The sequence below is a fragment of the Pelophylax lessonae genome, assembly GCF_965119305.1.
Source record: "Pelophylax lessonae genome assembly, chromosome: 8".
NCBI classification, from domain to species: domain Eukaryota; kingdom Metazoa; phylum Chordata; class Amphibia; order Anura; family Ranidae; genus Pelophylax; species Pelophylax lessonae.
The window spans coordinates 228511665-228530721 of record NC_138775.1 but is presented as its reverse complement, the minus strand read 5'-3'; the positions used below and the strand labels follow the sequence as shown (position 1 = coordinate 228530721).

The window sequence follows — 19057 nt, the reverse complement described above, 5'->3', positions numbered from 1 at the left end:
ATCGTCACATGTATGTGTAAATAAAATGGTGAAGCAACGACAAATAATGAAAATACATGAAAAGTGAAGGTATAATATCCTACTTCAAGCTTATATATGTAAATGAATAAAATAAATCTGGCAAAAATAATGTGAAAAAATGTGAAAAAAATGTGAAAAAAATATATTCACCAATTTTTACTATGTCCAACTATTATTCATATGTCCATATATGGTGTGGTTATGAGTAAGCGACTGGGAATGTCGTGAAACGCGTCAACCTTTTTGTCTGCTTGTACACTGTCTGTCATTTGATTTTATTGGAAGAATAAAGGAAACACTTTTGATTTCAAGAAAAAATTTCTACCAGAGTGCGGTCATATTTCCTCACGAGAAACAATTCCTGCCACTGACACCAAAGATGAGAAACAATTCCTGCCACTGAAACCAATGATGGAGGCAAAAAAAAAAAACGCAAAACGCATCAAAAATGCGTGTTTAAAAAAAAAAGCAAAACACGCCCAAAAATCAGCAAACTGCATAGATGTTAACATAGACTTGAGGGTTCTTTTACACTGGCATCTGGAGAATGGTAAAAACAGGCTGCAGCCACATTTTAAGACTCCTGGGATGCCCACCTGTCCTATGTAATACTCATGTTACATTTGTCATTTTGCGAGTATAATACTTACCTTTTATTATATTCATAAAGTAATATTTCTGGATAATGCACTAGATCTGTGCTGACAACCGCAACTGGGCCCCATCTACATACAGGGTCTTCAGGGCATCATGCTTACTTTCCACCCTGAGTCACACTTTGCTCATATGCACAGATGCAAGTTCTGGACCTTCATGTCACATCCCCCCTGGTCACTGTACACATTAACCCCTAAATATAACTAAGGTCTCTTTCACACTGGTTCACTTCAAAACTACCATTTAAAAAGATGAGTGCTTTTGCGGTGCGGTTTTTTAAAGACACGTTACTCAAAGACTGCTCCAAAACGCTGTGTGGCATTTTTAAGGGGGTTTTGAGGCGTTTTGGAGACACTTCCCATTCATTTCAATGGAGAGGGGTGTTTTTTTAGCTCTCCAAACATGCTCCAAAGATGCTGAATGCATGATTTTTTCACTACACTGCTAGTGCACCACCACAGTGTGAAAGCATTGGTTGATTTTAATGGAAAGCATTTTCTTGAGCTTTTCAGGCACTTTTTTAACGCAAAAGGGCATGAAAAACTCCTGTCTGTGTACCCTCTTTATTTTTCCTATTTACCATTATCATTGAACGTAAAGTAAAAGTAAAATAAAATCCTACATTTTGGGTTGTCCACAGAAAAGGAAGGGGGGAAATCTTCCATTTGGGATGCTAGTTCTGGTGACCTGGGGGGGTATTTGCAGATATTTCCACTTACTTCCTGTTTGGTTATGGGACAGGAAGTAAAGGTAAATCTAAGCAATGAGACAAAGTTGGCAAAAAATAAACCTTATAACTGTCCCTTACTCTATTTAAAATGAAAAAAAAAGTTTTGCCTACAGTTCTACCTTAATGCTGGGAGTACCCTTACATAGGCCTAAGCTTTCCGTGGGCCAGATAGAGGCTCCAGAAGTCCAACTGACCACCCTAGGCCCATGTGACAAGGGAGCCAAGGTCACTAGATGCATGATAATAGGATTTTTGACTTACCGTAAAATCATTTTCTCTGATGTTCACTGACGGACACAGCTCTTGATCTTTATAACCATTGGGTTATACTGCCTCCTACAGGAGTAGGACGGTAGACAGAAAAAGAATCTGGCTATGCCTATGGGCAGTCCCAGAGGGTATAATCCCTCTCCCTGCTATAGGTACTCAGTTTGGTTACAAGCAGTGTCAGAAGAATTACAACCCAGAGTGGTGGGTACTATGTCCATCAATGAACAGCACAGAAATGGATTTTATGGTAAGTCAAAAATCCCATTTTCTCTTTAGTTCATTGACAGACACAGCTCCTGATCTTCATAACCATTGGGACGTCCCAAAGCAGTGTTAAACAGGAGGGGTGGGAACAACCAAAAAATTCTCCAAGGCTAAATATTAGCCATCCAGGCAACAGGAGCTCAACCAAACAACCGGAGCCCACCTGAAAAAAAAACAATACACCCTCAAAGAGGATCAAGTCCTCTTAAACAGCAGTCTGCAAAACCTTGTTTGTTGAGGCCAAAGGAAGCATCCGCAGATGCCAACACATCTATTTTATAAAACTTTGTAAAAGTGTGCACCGACGACCAAGTGGCCGCCTTGCAAACCTGCGTCACTTACGCCTGATGACAGAAGGCCCAGGAGGCACTAAGCCCCCTAGTAGAGTGCGCCTTGACAGGGAAAGGAGGAACCTGATCCCTGACTTCCTGAAAGACTCCATAGCTGCCAGGTACACCCTAATTGCCCGGACCACATCCAAGGCATGCAAGGCAATTTCCTTTGGATGTTTAGGCATAGGGCACAGGGAAGGAAACACAATATCTTCATTCAAATGAAAATCAGAGACAACCTTTGTAAGGAACGACGGACAGGGGCGTAGAACCACCTTATCCCTGTCAATCACCAGACAAGATAATGCCGCCAGTTCCGATATCTTGCATGCAGAAGTGATAGGCCACTAAAAAGGCCACCTTCTGGGAAAATGTAAGCAGGGGAATATCCAGAATATTTTCAAAATGAGGCTTCTGCAGAGCTGAAAGCACCAAATTAGGATCCCAAGGCAGCAACAGAGCCCGCACTGGAAGAACCAAATGTCGGACACCCTAAAGAAAGGTAAGCACCAGGGAGTGTGTGGCCAAAGGTCATTGGAAGAAGACCGCCATAGCCGACACCTGGCCCTTGATGGTACTCAAGGCCAATTTCTGTTCAACCCCCATTGAAGGAAGGTAAGATCCGAGCCACCGACAAGAAGCGAGGAGGAACCCCAAGAGACTCACACTACGCAGTGTACATCTTCACATACGATGGTAGATCTTCCTAGAAGTAGATTTCCTAGCTTTAATCAGGGCAGGAATCACTGACTTAGATAAACCCCTATCATGCAACACCTGGCGTTCTACAGCCAATCGTTTAAAACCAGCAACTGTAAAGCAGGATGGAAGATCAGTCCTTGGGACAGACGATCCTCCCTGAGAGGAAGCTTCCATGGAACGTCGGCAACCAGCTGCACCAAATCGGCGTACCAAGCCCCGGCGAGGCCAGTGGCTCCGGACTACTATGACCAGAATCCCTTCTGCCTCGATCCTGCATAGAAGTCCGGGCAAAAGCTTGAGAGGAGGGAAGGCGTAAATCAGCCGATAGTGACTTCATGGAGCCACCAGCCCATCTGTGACATCCGCCAGAGGATCCCTTGACTGAGCAACAAACCTCTGAACCTTTCTGTTGAGCCAAGATGCCAACAGATCCACCTCGGGGTGCCCCACCAGAGACATAGCTGATGAAACACCTCTGGATGAAGGGACCACTCCCCGTAGTCCAACGCCTGCCGATGAGATAATCTGCCTGCCAATTTTCCACCCCGGGAATGTGTACGGTGGAGAGGGCTGGAACAAACCGTTCTGCCCACCTTAGAATGCTGGATACCTCCAGAGCCGGTAGGACACTTCTTGTGCCCCCTTAATTGACATAAGCCATGGCCTTGGCATTGTCCGATTGAATGCACACTGGACAACCCTGAAGACGATCCGTCCAGTGGTCCAGGCACAGTCTGATCACTCAGAGTTCTAAGACATTGATCGGTAGTCTAGATTCTTCCAGTGTCCAGATCCCCTGAGCAGATTTTTTTGGTGAGGATACCTCCCCAGCCAGACAGGCTGGCATCCATAGTGATCACTGTCCAATACAAAGGGTGGAAAGATTTGCCCAGCCAAAGTGCCGGAAAACGAAGCCACCATATCATCGACTCCTTCATTCCCCAGCTCAGCGGAATCTGATTGTCCAGAGACTGTGGAGTCCTGTCCCATTTGGCCAGAATCTCCCTTTGCAGGGACCTTGTATGTAACTGTGCAAACGGAACCACCTCAAAGGTAGACACCATCAGGCCCAGCACCCGCATGCAAGTCGGGAGGGATGACCATCTGTTGGACAGCAGGAGATGAACTGCAGTCTGCAATTTCTGTAGTTTGTCCAGAGGAAGGAACACTCTGACTAAGGCCGAATCCAGAGTCAGACCCAGATAGTCCAGCTTTGTAGACAGAACCAGAGCAGACTTTTGAAAAATCAGAATCCACCTGAACTGAGTTTGTATGGTGATTTCCAGGTTTTCCACCAGAGCAGTAGGGGACTTTGCTCGCAGATGAAGGTCATCCAAGTAGCCCAGTACCACGATACCTTGTTGGTGTAACAAAAGTGTTAGCTCCGGTGCTAGCATTCTAAGACCCGAGGACAGAGGCGTAACTAGAACTTTCAGGGCCCAGGTGCAAGAAATCATGAAGGCCCCCCCCCAAAAAAAGCATGATTTTTACACTTTTTATTTTCACATTCTGCTATATAACATCCCCCCCCAAAAAAAATCGCAATAAGTGTATTTTAATTGGTTTACGCAAAAGTTATTGCATCTACAAACTAGGGGAAAGATTTATGTAATTTTTTTTTTACTAGTAATGCCGGTGATCTGCACTTTTTAGCGCGACTGCGACATTACGGCGGACAGATCGGACCCCTGACTGACATTTTTGACACTTTTGGGGGTACCAGTGACATTACTACAGTAATCAATGCTGAAAATATGCACTGTTACTGTAATAATGACACTGGCAGGGAAGGGGATAACCGAGGGGTGATCAAGGGGTTAAATGTAAGCCTAGGGGAGTGTTTCTATCGGTGGGGGAGGGGCTTGTGAAATGATCATAGAGACCTGTGATTCTATATAGAAGGATCACAGGTGCACTGTGATCATTTCAGGGAGAAGAGTGGTCAGCTGTGTTTACGACATCCGACCGTCCTTCTCTCTCAGCGGGGACCTATCACGGGTGGTCAGCGGCAATCACGGCTGCAGGCCCCCGTGAATTGGCATCCCCGCTCGCCGCTAGCACCAGGCAAGTGACTGACGTAGTATTACGTCGGTTTGCGACTGCCAAAGTAAAACTGCGGTGGGCGGTCCTTAAGTGGTTAATGTTATGTAATTTCTTTGATTTTCCACCTCAGGATCGGTAAAATATGACCTGGGGAATGGGACCAGTAATAGTGCTGGTGGAGAGAGGGGTGTATGGGATCAGTGGCAGGACTGGTGGGGAGGAGGGAATGGGACCAGTAATAGTGGCGGCGATGGTGGGGAGGGGGTGGGATCAGTGGTGGCAATGGTGGGGAGGGGGGATGAGATCAGTGGCAGCGATGGGGAGGGGGGGATCAGTGATGGTGGTGAGAGGGGGATGGGGGGGATCTGTGATGGTGGTGAGGGGGGGAGGGGGATCAGTGATGGTGGTGAGGGGGGGGATCAGTGATGGTGGTAAGGGGGGAGGGGGATCAGTGATGGTGGTGAGGGGGGGATCAGTGATGGTGGGGAGGGGGGGGATCAGTGATGGTGGGATCAGTGATGGTGGTGAGGGGGGGATCAGTGGCGGCAATGGTGGGGAGGGGGGTGGGATCAGTGGTGGCGATGGGGAGGGGGGGATCAGTGATGGTGGTGAGGGGGATCAGTGATGGGGGAGAGGGGACCAGTGATGGTGGTGAGAGGGGGGATCAGTGATGGTGGTGAGGGGGGGGTTCAGTGGTTAAGGAGGGGTGGGATTAGTGGTGGTGCCAACCTCCCCCACCTCTGCCTCTTACTGATCCCATCTCCACCCATCCCCCCCCCTCCCCACACCAAGGATCTCTGTTGTAGAAGTGATGGGGGGGAATGGGATAGGGATGAAATCTGTAGTGTGGGATCAGTAAGAGGCAGCAATGGTGGTGGTTGAGATCAGTGGTGGAGTTAGCAATTTGTCACTGACACTTACATGTACTAGTCGATTCCCCTCATTCACTGGTCACGAAAACGGCCTCCACAGTCCAGGGATCAGGGATGCATGTTGTGAATCACACATGTGGAGGAGAGATCCACCCCCTTCTGGACGGCTGACTCTCCAGTGTCTGTGAAACTCCGCCTCTCTACTCCCTGCTTTCTACATGGATTGGCTGGCTGGCTCTCTCATTCATCACAGTAAGAGCTCAGCTCAGCCTCCTCCTGACAGCCCGGCCACAGCATCCCCCCCGCGCGGCACAACTGTCTCTGACTGAGACTGATTCTGAGGAGGCTCTCACTCGCACATCCACATCCAGAACTGGCAGGTGCCGGCGGGCCCCCCACGGTAGAAGAGCGGAGGCCGACGGGCCCCCCCACAGTGGCGGAACTCCAGGGCCCGGTCGCAAGCGCGACCGCTGCGACTCTGATAGTTCCGCTACTGCCCGAGGAGTAAGGGTGAGGAGCAGAGGTGAGACCAAAGGGTAACGCCACAAACTAATAATGCTCCTCTCCCATGGAAAACGCATGATAACCGGCACATATTGGAATGTGAAGGTAAACATCCTTGATGTTGATGTTGATAGAGGCAAGAAAATCCTCCTGATGCAGGGATGCCACCGCAATGCGAATGGACTATATCCTGAATTTCTGCACCCGCACAAAGCAGTTCAGCGCTTTGAGGTCCAGGATTGGACGCACCTTGCCTTCCTTCCTGGGAACTGTAAACAGGTTTGAGTAAAAACCCTGAAAACGTTCCGAAATCGGAACCAGGACAATCACCCCTTGAAGCAACAGGTCTTGTACAGCCCCAAACAGACCCTCTAAACGGTCCGGGGACAGGCGCAAGTTGGAAGGAAAGAACCTTGCCGGGGGTCAAGAGTGAAACCTAATTTTATATCCACGGGTCCGGAAACCAACAAAGACGTCCCCCCACCCCCGATACAGGTGAGCGTGCACCTTGATGCTGAAGGAGCCTTGTCTGCGGGTCTGGAGAAGCCCGCTCTCAGCTTGCCAGACTAGGTTCGTTTTGATCCTCCAGAAGAGGCCCTAAAAGGCTTCGAGCCCTTGTCAGTCGACCCTGAGGGATAAAAAAACTCCTTATGAGCATAGGAGGACCCATATCTACGAGGAGGTAGCCTTAGTAGCCTGCGGAAGAAAAGTACTCTTTCCCCCGTGAGACCTTTAATGATGTCATCCTGGGGTAGCACCAAACAGGGTATCCCCTTGAAAGGGGAGATCAGTCAAGTACTTTTTAGAAGTCTAGTCCGCAGACCAGCATTCAAGCCAAAAGACATGCTGAAGGACCACTGCCAAAACAAAGAGCCTAGCCACTATGGGAACTGCATCCAAAAAGGCATCACAGATAAACTGCAGCCTTTGGACCAGCTTGCCTGCCAGCTCAGCAAAGGCGGGAGAGGGAGCTGTTCTCCCTCCAGGTCACGGCATAATAGCTTAGCCCACTCGGTTAGAGTTTGCGACACCAGGGCAATAGTGAATACTGGCCTCAGTGCCGAACAAGCCAGAACGTACATATTGCGGGCCACAGCCTCCGCCTTCCTGTCAGCTGGATCCTTAAAGGTTGGGGACTTTTCAACCGGAATCATGGTTGCCTTGTTAAATCCGGAAACCAGAGGGTCCACCACCGGTGGACCAGTCCACTTCTTAATAAGGGACTCCTCATAGGGGTAACACCTAGTAGATTGCTTAGGGACCCTAAGGGGACGCTTCGGTCATCCCCACTCTTTAGCGACAATTCTGTCAAAATAGGCGGGGAAAGGAAACACCTTTGCGGCTCTAGATGGCTTGTGAGTGCCAAAAGGAATGTCTCAAATATAGATACAATCAGTATTTCCACCAGAGCCTTTTCGTGCGCTGTTGCAGATGTGGAGGAATCAACCTCACTATCTGACCCAGCAGGGTGAACCACGTCCGCAGCGGCCAAATCAGATTCAGGATCTGATGAGACAGATAAGGCAGGAGAAGGCGGGGGGGGGGGGGGTTTCGCTAGCCCGTTGCCTAAAAACCACCTCCACCTGGGACACAAAGGACCCCAGGACCGCAGAGAGGGGGTCAGGTGGGGAGATGTGCTCCAAAGACTCCATGAGTCACCAGGCTAAAAACACTGCAAAGGGACAACCCCCATCGCACTGGCAGCACCACCCAGTCGCCAGGTACAAAGCACTTAGCAACCCTCAGCAGAAAGGGAAAGAACCCCACCAGACTCACCACCCAGCAAAAACAGGCATCTGCAGCCACCAGGATAATCTGCACTCCCCGCAAGACGATCAGGAAGTGAAAAGATCCAGGAGTTAGCACCAGGGGCTCCCACCGCCGAATTCGATGCCCACAGGGCTCCACAGTCATAGCCGCCACTATTTTCAATGGCAAACCACCGCAAAATGGCTGCCGGACTATACAATTGTGGCTGCCGTGCACAGAAACACACAGTCTACAGAACAGAAATATGGTGGATCCCTAGAACTCAAGGAGGGGCCCTAGCAGGAGCCCCAACCAGGTACAACCCCCCCCCCCGCACAGCCTATCGTCTGGTCGACAGCAGCGCACCCCCCCTGGCCCCCATCACCAGCATAGCACCCTGCCCCCACCTCAGGAGATAGACCAGACCACCCACACAGCCCCAGCATAAGTGGAGGAGGGGGTAGGATGAGGGACAGATGAAAGGGGGGTGCCTGACGGGAAGGAGGGGAGCTGGGGGGACCGACTATCCCCAGGAGGGGCCCACGTCCACTCCAAAACCCTCCAGGAGGAGAGACAGCTAGGTCACCATACCAGGAACAAGGCAGGCACCGCTCCAGACAGAACCCCTCCCCATCTAAATGGGGGGCTGTCGACCAGGAGGAACGCTGCAACTTGAGCCAAGACCCGGTCGTATGCAACCTCGGGAGGCGTTTAACTCACAGGCCAGCCCCGTCCAGTGGAGCTATGTCGCGACCAAACTAGCATGAAGCTGAGGTTTGCACTAGCTCGCTGGTCAGACTGGGGTGACCACTGGATCTAGATTATCCAGCCTGCCACCCAGTCCGGCAGTTGATTGTAGATCTCACAGGAAAAAAACAGGAGAAAAAAAAAATTATATCTAAAAGGAAAAATTTGCCAGGACCAGAGATCCCAAGGAACTAGGTCCTAAGTCCTGACTGGGCAGAAAAAAAAACTGAGTACCTATAGCAGGGAGAGGGAGTATACCCCCTGGGACTGCTCATAGGCATAGCCAGAATATTTTTCTGCCTAGTGTCCTACTTTTGTAAGGGGCAGTATAACCCAATGATTATGCAGATCAGGAGCTGTTTCCGTCAATGAACGAAAGAGAAACATGAGAGTTTTCTCATGGAGGATTATTTTCCTCATCAGAACACTTCAGATCTTACCAGGTTTTACATTGGCTTTACTCTACACTACTCCTGATAGAACTTCACAAAGCTGTATCTGTTTGTAGAAATAACTTCTGTACTGATCATAACTTTTGCAGAACATTGCATTCCAGTGGTAAATACAAACCATGGCAAAATTCATCAGATAATAATTTTCATATCTGGGTTTTTGAAAGAAGGTAGGGAGCATAAAAATACTTATTCAGCACTCTTTGGATAGTCTTTACATTATCTCAGTCCTAGGTCTTAGCTCTGTAGTACATGCCAATCCCTCCACCCAACTGTCTCTATGTTGTTCTCTCTTCTGGGGCTCCAAACTGTGCCCTCTTTAAGACTCCACCAATGCCTTAAACAGGCAACCTGACTAAAGCTGGGTACACAATAAAAGTTCTGGTTGGAGCCACTGTACCAATGATCCAACATTAGTACAGCGATCTCCCCCGCTGAGCTAGTGTGTTCTCTGCCAGCGCTGAACGGGTGCCAGTCGGCTCCTAGTTTTATAGCATGCTCGTTTAACAGAAGCCGGACAAACAGCTGACATACACGCGGTCCGAATGTCAGCCGGTTTTTATTGAAACGGCTGGTATCTGCCGACATTCGGCCTTTGTGTACTAAGCATTAATCTTCTCCTACTAGGGGGAGTAAGAATTAAAAGAGACTTAAGCTGGATACACACTATCCAACTTTTGTGGTTAGATTTCCTTCAGATTTACCTTTTCTATGTAGTGCAAGGGCATGCCAGATTGCATACAAATTGAAAGTGTTTAGGTTTGACCTCATATTCTATGGTTTTGGTAAGTCTAAAGGAAAAAGTCTTCAGAAAATCTTATAGTGTGTATGGCCAATTACTCTTGCCTGCAAGCAGAAAACTAGAGGTTAGGCGAGGCAGTAGATCACAGAAAACTTTACATGGGGGGGAGAACCCTGAAAGGTTTATCATGATTTAACAAAACCCTTTTGAATTACAGTGCAAATAAACCTCTTATTACTACATTTTTATATTTTCTTTAAGCTTCTCGTTCTGTGCAGACACTCATGCCACAAGAGTACAGAATTTTAAAAATAGGTTGGGCTTACAGCTGGAAAACACCAAATAGTAACAACCACAGCTGAAACCACAACAGTAGGAAATCGCATAAGACTGGTTTTATTCAGGCTGCCATACCCCAAATGATGAAATGCTATTTAAAGTTTAAAGCACTAGGCCGACTTTCTTACCTAAATGGTCTCCAATGGTAACAATAGCACAGTTGTTCACCTCTGGTTCTCCCATCTGATTGGACAGCATTACAGCCAAGTGAGGCCTCCAGTCTCCCCAGTTTGGATCCCCACTGCACTGTGATAATAAATTGTAAGTAAATTGTGGTTAATAAATAATTAAGCTATACAGATACACCCAAAGGTTATGACAATATTAAGTAAGCCACATTAAAGTAAAACTATCCTTTGAGCTATATAAAGGCTGACATCTTCTGGAAATGTTAGTTTCCTGGTTGTCACACTGACACTTAGGGGTGTATTAATAGTAAAATTAGAGAGCTATTCGTCCTTTTAAACTGCATGTTTATTTGTTCTTTGTGAATGGGGGAAAAATCAAATGTTATTAGACTATTTTCTCTCCAGGTTGACTGTGCTTCATTTATACAGAATACAGAGAATCAGGAAAATACAGCATTATGGCCATTAGATGGCGCTGATGATCATAGGAAATAAATACTTATTTACTATGATCAATGGTCCCATCTAGTGGATAAAAGGCTCCATTCACACAGTCACAGGACTTTGGAGTGCAACTTTGATGTAATTTTGGATGGCTACTACTTGGATGCAACTTTGGCTTTGACCACTAATATTGCACAACTGTTACAAGTAAAACATTCTTGTGCGACATTCATGCCACTTTTGAGGGTTAACATTAAAGCCGTTGGCTCTCAGGTCACATGAAAGTTGACCAAAGTAGTGCATGAACTACTTTTAAAGTCACTGCGACTTTACATCACATAGATATGAACGGTACTCATTGGAAAACATGGGGTGCAACTTGTCATGCAACCTTGATGATCAAAGTCACATGACAAGTCGCATAAGTGTGAATGAAGCCTAATGCAGTATTTTCCTGATTCATTCTATGAAGAACATTTGACCTGGAGAGAAAATAGCCTACTGATATTTGTTTTTGCCCCATTTAAACAGACAAATGTGCATGTAGTTTCACAGGCTCTGCAATTTTTTTTTTTACACATACCTCCCTTAGACTTCTATGTACAATGTTTTATTATAATGTATATATATACTTTATAAAGAAGATAAACATTTTTCAGGAAAGCATTTTGTGACTGGCCCAGAGCAGGAGATGGAAAGGGAGGGTTATTGATGATATAATGTATAGAGAGAAATAGCCGCACTCCAACTTGAAGGTGAAAAATATAAAATCTGTTTTATTCGTATCCAAAAGATAAAATCAATTCAAAGTGTATCCATAATATAGTCAGAGACAAGAGATGAACGCATAGTAGTTGACGCGTTTCACTGATAAACGTCCGCTAAGTCCTAACCTGGTTACGACTAAGCGGACGTTTATCCGTGAAACGCGTCAACTACTACAACTACTACAACTACTGGATACACTTTGAATTGATTTTATCTTTTGGAATACGAATAAAACAGATTTTATATTTTTCACCTTCAAGTTGGAGTGCGGCTATTTCTCTCTATACATTATAGTTGCCTGGACTTCGGATCCTTGCTGCACCTTATTTTGATGGTTGGGATTACCTTATCACTGGAGCGGTTCTTTTGTCCTTTCTGCTGATCTGTGACTATGTTATTGATGATATGACATGTTGATATTGCATGGTCTTCCCAGTTAAAGTGGTTGTAAAGGCACAAGGTTTTTTACCTTCATGCATTCTATGTCCACAAGAGCCTCACCTCTCTGGAGACTCACACTCCTGATTGGCTATTGGCAGCCTTTGGCTCCCGCTGCTGTCAATCACAGCCAGTGGGCCAATCAGGAGATGGAGGGGGTGGGGCCAAACCGGGGCTCCGTGTGTGAATAGACACACAGAGTAGCAGCTTGGCTCGGGTGCCCCCATAGCAAGCTGCTTGCTGTGGGGGCACCCGACAGGAGGGAGGAGCCAGGAGCGCTGGCGTGGGACCTGAGTAGAGAAGGATCCAGGCTGCTCTGTGCAAAACCAACTGCACAGAGGAGGTAAGTATAACATGTTTTTTATTTTAATGAGAAAAAAAATTAAATCTTTACAATCACTTTAATCCCTTCTTGGCCTAAGCGGTCTTCGTTTCCGGGGGTAAGAATATGGATGTTTGCCCTTGCTTAAAATGATGACCTGCAGTGTACATCTGGGCCTGCACTCTTAACTCAGTGTACAGTAGGCTAAGGTATTAATAAACCATACCCCATTAGGTCTCTTAGCACAATTTGGTCACACCCAACATTTGGTTCGCTTCGCATGCCGTTATTATCCCCACCCGCTGTTCTACCCCTGCCCCACCCCTAATAAAAGTAGGTGTGGTCAGTAAGGTGTCCCCGGATTTAATTTTTAAAGTCTGGTGACCTTACTCTACTGCCATACAGCTAAGCCACCTTCTTTCCTGGAGAAAGACTGAAAAGCAGGACAGGTAAAGTAAGGCTCAGGTGAAGATACTCATCATCTGCGTGTCAGATCCGTAATCTTTAAGCAGCACCATACACACAAAGGCAAGGACCGCACTCCGATGTGAAAATAAACATGAATTTATTCAGCACTTGTAGATCCATACACGACTTGTAAAATCACGGACAAGAACAAAAGGTTGACGTGTTTCACGAAATTACATTTGCTTACTGTGTGGTTATGAGTAAGCAAATGTAATTTTGTGAAACGCGTCAACATTTTGTTCTTGTCTGTGATTTTACAAGTTGTGTATGGATCTACAAGTGGTGAATAAATTCATGTTTCTTTTCACATCGGAGTGCAGTCCTTGCCTTTGTGTGTATTGTGCACCTTCTTTCCCCCAGTTTGTGACTGGGCAGTAAGAAAGAGGCAGCTGACTGCTGAGATCAACCACTGCTTCACATTCTGTCTGCTTGGTTTGTCAATACATTTAATTACCACATCCTCATCCAGTGTGAGTTCTCCTGTTTTCTGTTCAAGGGATAACAAGAAGCTGATACTAACTCAAAATCAGGAAATGCATTTTTGGATTTGGAATGGTTTACTATCCGTAGGACTGCTATAGAAGGACTGCTGCTTTCATCTTCTAACTCTACATGCAATTGGATTTTGGGCTAGTGCTTGGGAGCAGTTTAACTATGAATTACAGTATGAAACTTATTTTACTTTTTGCACACTGTGGACTGTATCTACTGTATTTTTCATGATGGCGTCAATTGGGCTTTAATCAACTAGTTGCCTGTGTTCATGACTATGTAAGATCAGTAAACAAAATGGTTGCATCTAATATGACAGGTGCACTTTAAATGATTATTCTCTTCTATTCTAAAATGCGCTTTTAGCAGCACATGGATTAATATTCTCAGTCTAAATAATATTAAGCAATGTTTTAAACCTTTCAATTTAACCCAAAAATCTTTGGCTTTTCTTTAATGTGTTTGCCATCTGTGCTCCAATGTACTTTTAGAACTGTGTTATCCACAGTGCCATGCCAAGTAAATATAATTAAGGAGTATTTTCGTCACCTTGGGATTTTCAAAACTTGGTGCTTGGCATGCAAAACATATTATTTAATTTCTGCTGGTTGAGACTAAAACACTGCATTTTAACATAATTGTGTTTTTAAAGGAAATCTTTCGCCAAGATTTTACATAATCATAATTTCTAGGAAAAATAGACTCTAGTTTATTACAAATGTCTCTATTTGGAAATATATTTTGTACTGCTTTTATACTAATATTAAATCACCAGAAAGGTCACTAAATGTTGCAACTGTTGTAAATGTTAACTCAAGAAAGCATAGAAATTGGCAGTAAACTAATGCTAGCCCTATGAGTAATGATAAACCAAAAATTGATCACAGATCTGATCATTTCAGACAATCTTCTCTCAACACAACAAAGATAGAGAAAGATTTCTCAAGGTTTGATGGGACTTTACAAAGGAATTCACAAGACTTTTTTAATGAAACTTCAATTTAGCCCTCGTTCACATTGGTTCGATTTGACATGTCAAATTGCATGTCAAATTGGAGATAATTGCTGGCAATGGCACCATCCGAATCAGTGCGAAGCCGACTTTGTGGTGCCGCACTGATTCCCCAAAGTAGTTCTACTTTTGGCTATTTGGGGTGGCGATTTCCATAGACATAGATGTCTGTCAAATTGGCCCCAAAGTTCAGCTGAACTCGCACGATTTAAAAACGGCCACAGTGTGAACCTAGGGTTATTGATCAAATTGCCCATTTAGTGCAACTGGTTCTGGAAGATTCTGTCATCAAAATCATCATGGTGTTGTTTCAGCCATATGTTTACTATAACAGATCACTTGAACTTTTTTGTTGTTTAATTGTGAACTGCAAACTTTAAAGTGGTTGTAAGGGCTCAAGGTTTTTTTTACCTTCACACATTCTAAGGTCTGTTTGTGGGAAAAAAAGACATACATTTTATTTGAGTACAGTGTTGCACAACCACACGGTTGTCAGGTAAAGTAATGCAGTTCCATATCGCAAAAAAAATAACCTGGTCATGAAGGGGGGGTAAACCTTTGAGAGCTGAATTGGTTAATAGCCCATAATCTATTTTTCATGGAATATTTTCTGTGTTTTTTCTGCCTCCTTGTAACATCCTTGTATGATCTCCCAAACCTCTAATTTGTTCTTTGCTCTCCCTCACTTTCATTTTTTTAGAATGAGCAGTGCATGCTTATTGCTCTGTGCACAGTGCAGCAGTGCATGCACAGCTCTGTGCACACTCCACATCCCATAGTCCGTAGTCCAACTAGGGGGGAAGCAAATGACTACGACTATGTTCCTACATATAGTATAGGGTGACCAGAAACAGCTTCTGCCAGCAATGAGAGGTTTTCACGTTGTGTCATATAGAAAGAAGAGCAGCATCAGGACAGGATGTGTGTGTTCTATCCCTCCCTCCATACCTCTCTCCATCCATCCCTCTCCATCCATCCATCCCCCCATGCCTCCCTCCATCCTTCCATCCATCCTTCCCTCCCTCCATCCAACCATCCTTCCCTCTATCCAACCATCCCTTTCTCCAACCAACCATCCATCCTTCCCTCCCTTTATCCATCCATCCATCCATTCATCCCTCCCTTCATCCGCCAATTATTTCTCCATCCTCCATCCATCTCTCCCTCCCTCTATCCACCACCCATCCCTCTCTCTATCCATCCATCCCTCTATCCAACCATCCTTCCCTCCATCCATCCAACCATCCCTCCCTCCATTCATCCATCCTTCTAACCATCCCTCCTTTCATCCATCCATCCATCCCTCTCTCCATCCATCCCTCTCCATCCCCCCATGCCTCCCTCCATCCTTCCATCCATCCTTCCCTCCCTCCCTCCATCCAACCATCCTTCCCTCTATCCAACCATCCCTATCTCCAACCATCCATCCTTCCCTCCCTTCATCCATCCAGCCATCTCTCCCTTCATCCGCCAATTATCCCTCCATCCTCCATCCATCCCTCCCTCCATACTCCACCCATCCCTCTCTCTATCCATCCATCTATCCAACCATCCTTCCCTCCATCCATCCAACCATCCCTCCCTCCATTCATCCATCCTTTTAACCATCCCTCCTTTCATCCATCCAACCATCCATCCCTCACACCATGCCTCCCTCATCCATCCCTCCATCATCCAACCATCCCTTCCTCCATCCATCCCTCTATCCAGGGGAGGACTGGGCCGGGGGGGCAATTGCCCCCTGGGCCACTCTGATGCCCTGTAAAAAGGCTGCACTGCTTCTGCCACAGATATGCCTAAAGGATTCTTGGTGAAGAAAAGTAAAAAGCTCCACCACTGACCTACTGAGCGCGGGATGAAGACAGAGACAAAGCGCAGGCCTCCCCCAGCATGTATGAGGTAAACTGTGTCTGAGCAGAGGCCAGTTTCATGCACCACTGGAGACTCTTCTCCACTGGCCAGCCTCAACCAAGTTGTCCCAGCTCCCCCCAACCGCCCCCTGCTGGCCAGGTCGGGAACCCGGATTAAGCCAGTAAGTAGAGAGCTGCTGGAGCAGAGCTTCAGCTTGAAATGGAGAACAGGAGGACCGGAAGAGGGGGAGTGGGAGGGGGGCCGAGTCACTGCACCATGGGCCTCTGGTTTGTACTTGCCCCCTGGGCTGAAAGTTGCCTGTTTGCCCCTGCCTCTATCCATCCCTCCCACCATCCATCCCTCCAACCATCCCTTCCTCATTCATCCCTCCCTCCATCCATCCAACCAGCCCTCCATCCATCTAGTCATCTCTTGTTCCTTCCATCTAATCCTTCCTCCCTCCATCAATCCAACCATCACTCCCTCCATCCATCGATCCAACCAGCCCTCCATCCATCCAACTATTTTGTGGCCACCATTATTTTCCAGCACTGCCTTAACCCTCTTGGGCATGGAGTTGACCAGAGCTTCACAGGTTGCCACTGGAGTCCTCTTCCACTCCTCCATGACCTCACAGAGCTGGTGGATGTTAGAGACCTCCGTTTGAGGATGCCCCATAGATGCTCAATAGGGTATAGGTCTGGAGACATGCTTGGCCAATAGGGTTTAGGTCTGGAGACATGCTTGGCCAGTCCATCACCTTTACCCTCAGCTTCTTTAGCAATGCAGTGATCGTCCTGGAAGTGTATTTGGGATCATTATTATGTTGGAATACTGCCCTGCGGCCCAGTCTCCGAAGGGAGGAGATCATGCTCTACTTCAGTATGTCACAGTACCTGTTGGCATTCATGGTTCCCTCAATGAATTGTAACTCTCCAGTACCGGAAGCACTAATGCAGCCCCAGACCATGACACTCCCACCACCATGCTTGACTGTAGGCAAGACACACTTGTTTTTGCACTCCTCACCTGGTTGCCACCACACGCGCTTGACCACATCTGAACCAAAGAAGTTTATCTTGGTCTCATCAGACCACAGGACATGGTTCCAGTAAACCATGTCCTTAGTCTGCATGTCTTCTGCAAACTGTTTGCGGGCTTTCTTGTGCATCATCTTTAGAAGAGGCTTCCTTCTGGGACGACAGCCATGCAGAACAATTTGATGCAGCAATGCTGGCAGCACTCATACATCTATTTCCCAAAGACAACCTCTGGATATGATGCTGAGCATGTGCACTCAACCTCTTTGAACAATCATGGCAAGGCCTGTTCTGAGTGGAACCTGTCCTGTTAAACCGCTGTTTGGTCTTGGCCACTGTGCTGAAGCTCAGTTTCAGGGTCTTGGCAATCTTCTTATAGCCTAGGCTATCTTTATCTAGAGCAACAATTCTTTTTTTCAGATCCTCAGAGAGTTCTTTGACATGAGGTGCCATTTTGAACTTCAAGTGACCAGTATGAGAGGGTGAGAGCTATAACACCAAATTTATTACACCTGCTCCCAATTGACACCTGAGACCTTGTAACACTAACGAGTCTCATGTCACTGGTTAGGGAAAATGGCTAATTGGGCCCAATTTGGACATTTTCACTTTTGTTGTCAGCAGTTTAGACATTAATGGCTGTGTGTTGAGATATTTTGAGGGGACAGCAAATTTACACTGTTATACAAGCTGTACACTCACTACTTTACATTGTAGCAAAGTGTAATTTCTTCAGTGTTGCCACATGGATAGATATAATAAAATATTTACAAAAATGTGAGGGTGTACTCACTTTTGTGAGATACTATATATATATATATATATATATATATATATATATTATATTATATATATATATATATATATATATATATAAATATGTGTGTAAAAGTGTCACATAACTTGATGGTGCTACAGTATATAAGTACCTGTAATAAATATTACATATGGGCTGAAATACCTGTTGCCCATGTTTGGAACAGCAAAAAAGGACATTTCTTTTTTTTAGGAACAGGGGTCTTTAAAGGCATGGTTCTATGACCTGTGACACATTGTAGATAAAATTCAAGTTTAGTGCATCACATTAAAAAGCGGTGAAGTAGAGTACAATCACTGCATAAATATTACATATGAAATAAATTGTACAAATGCATTAATGGACTACTAGATGCTAAAAAAAAACACTTGTTCGTGCCAACGTGTTTCGCAGTCAAAACTGCTTCATCAGGGACACCGTGGAAGCATCACTGCATTTGTCACCTATATAATATCTGCTGACTCTCCAAGGGGAGCCCTCAGCCAGGGTCTAAACACCAAGCCCACAGACAATCTATAAAGAAAAAAGGGGAAAAGAATGGGTAGGTGAGTGGGGGGCCGGATACCGGCCACTCAGGGTGGAAACAAGGACTGTCACTGGCCACCCAGACACAGCTCACCCTTAAAGTCCCCTGTTTCCTTTTTTGCCGTTCCAGTATTATTTGGGATATGGCATTGTACACCCTTCCCTTGAGATATAATAATAATATTTGTACCTGTTGCCCATGTTTAAAATTCTCAGCTGTCCTACATACTCCCTGCGTTATCTCAAGGAGTCTAATTTGCCCTCCTAATTATCTTGGGACTGCAGAATGAGAGCTGGGAGTGTGTGAGTTTGAGTAGTTTAGCAAATG

The 19057-nt window shown here is 45.9% G+C and overlaps 1 protein-coding gene across 3 annotated transcripts in view; it reads right to left on the bottom strand.

Annotated features, from left to right (window-relative positions):
- SEC16B (SEC16 homolog B, endoplasmic reticulum export factor) overlaps positions 1-19057 on the bottom strand; it is a 379445-nt gene that overhangs the window by 213424 nt on the left and 146964 nt on the right. For all 3 annotated transcript variants that reach the window (XM_082265600.1, XM_082265602.1, XM_082265601.1), the window contains one exon: positions 10553-10670. In XM_082265600.1, the coding sequence (XP_082121726.1) occupies positions 10553-10670 (118 nt within the window). The remainder of the gene's footprint in view (positions 1-10552; positions 10671-19057) is intronic.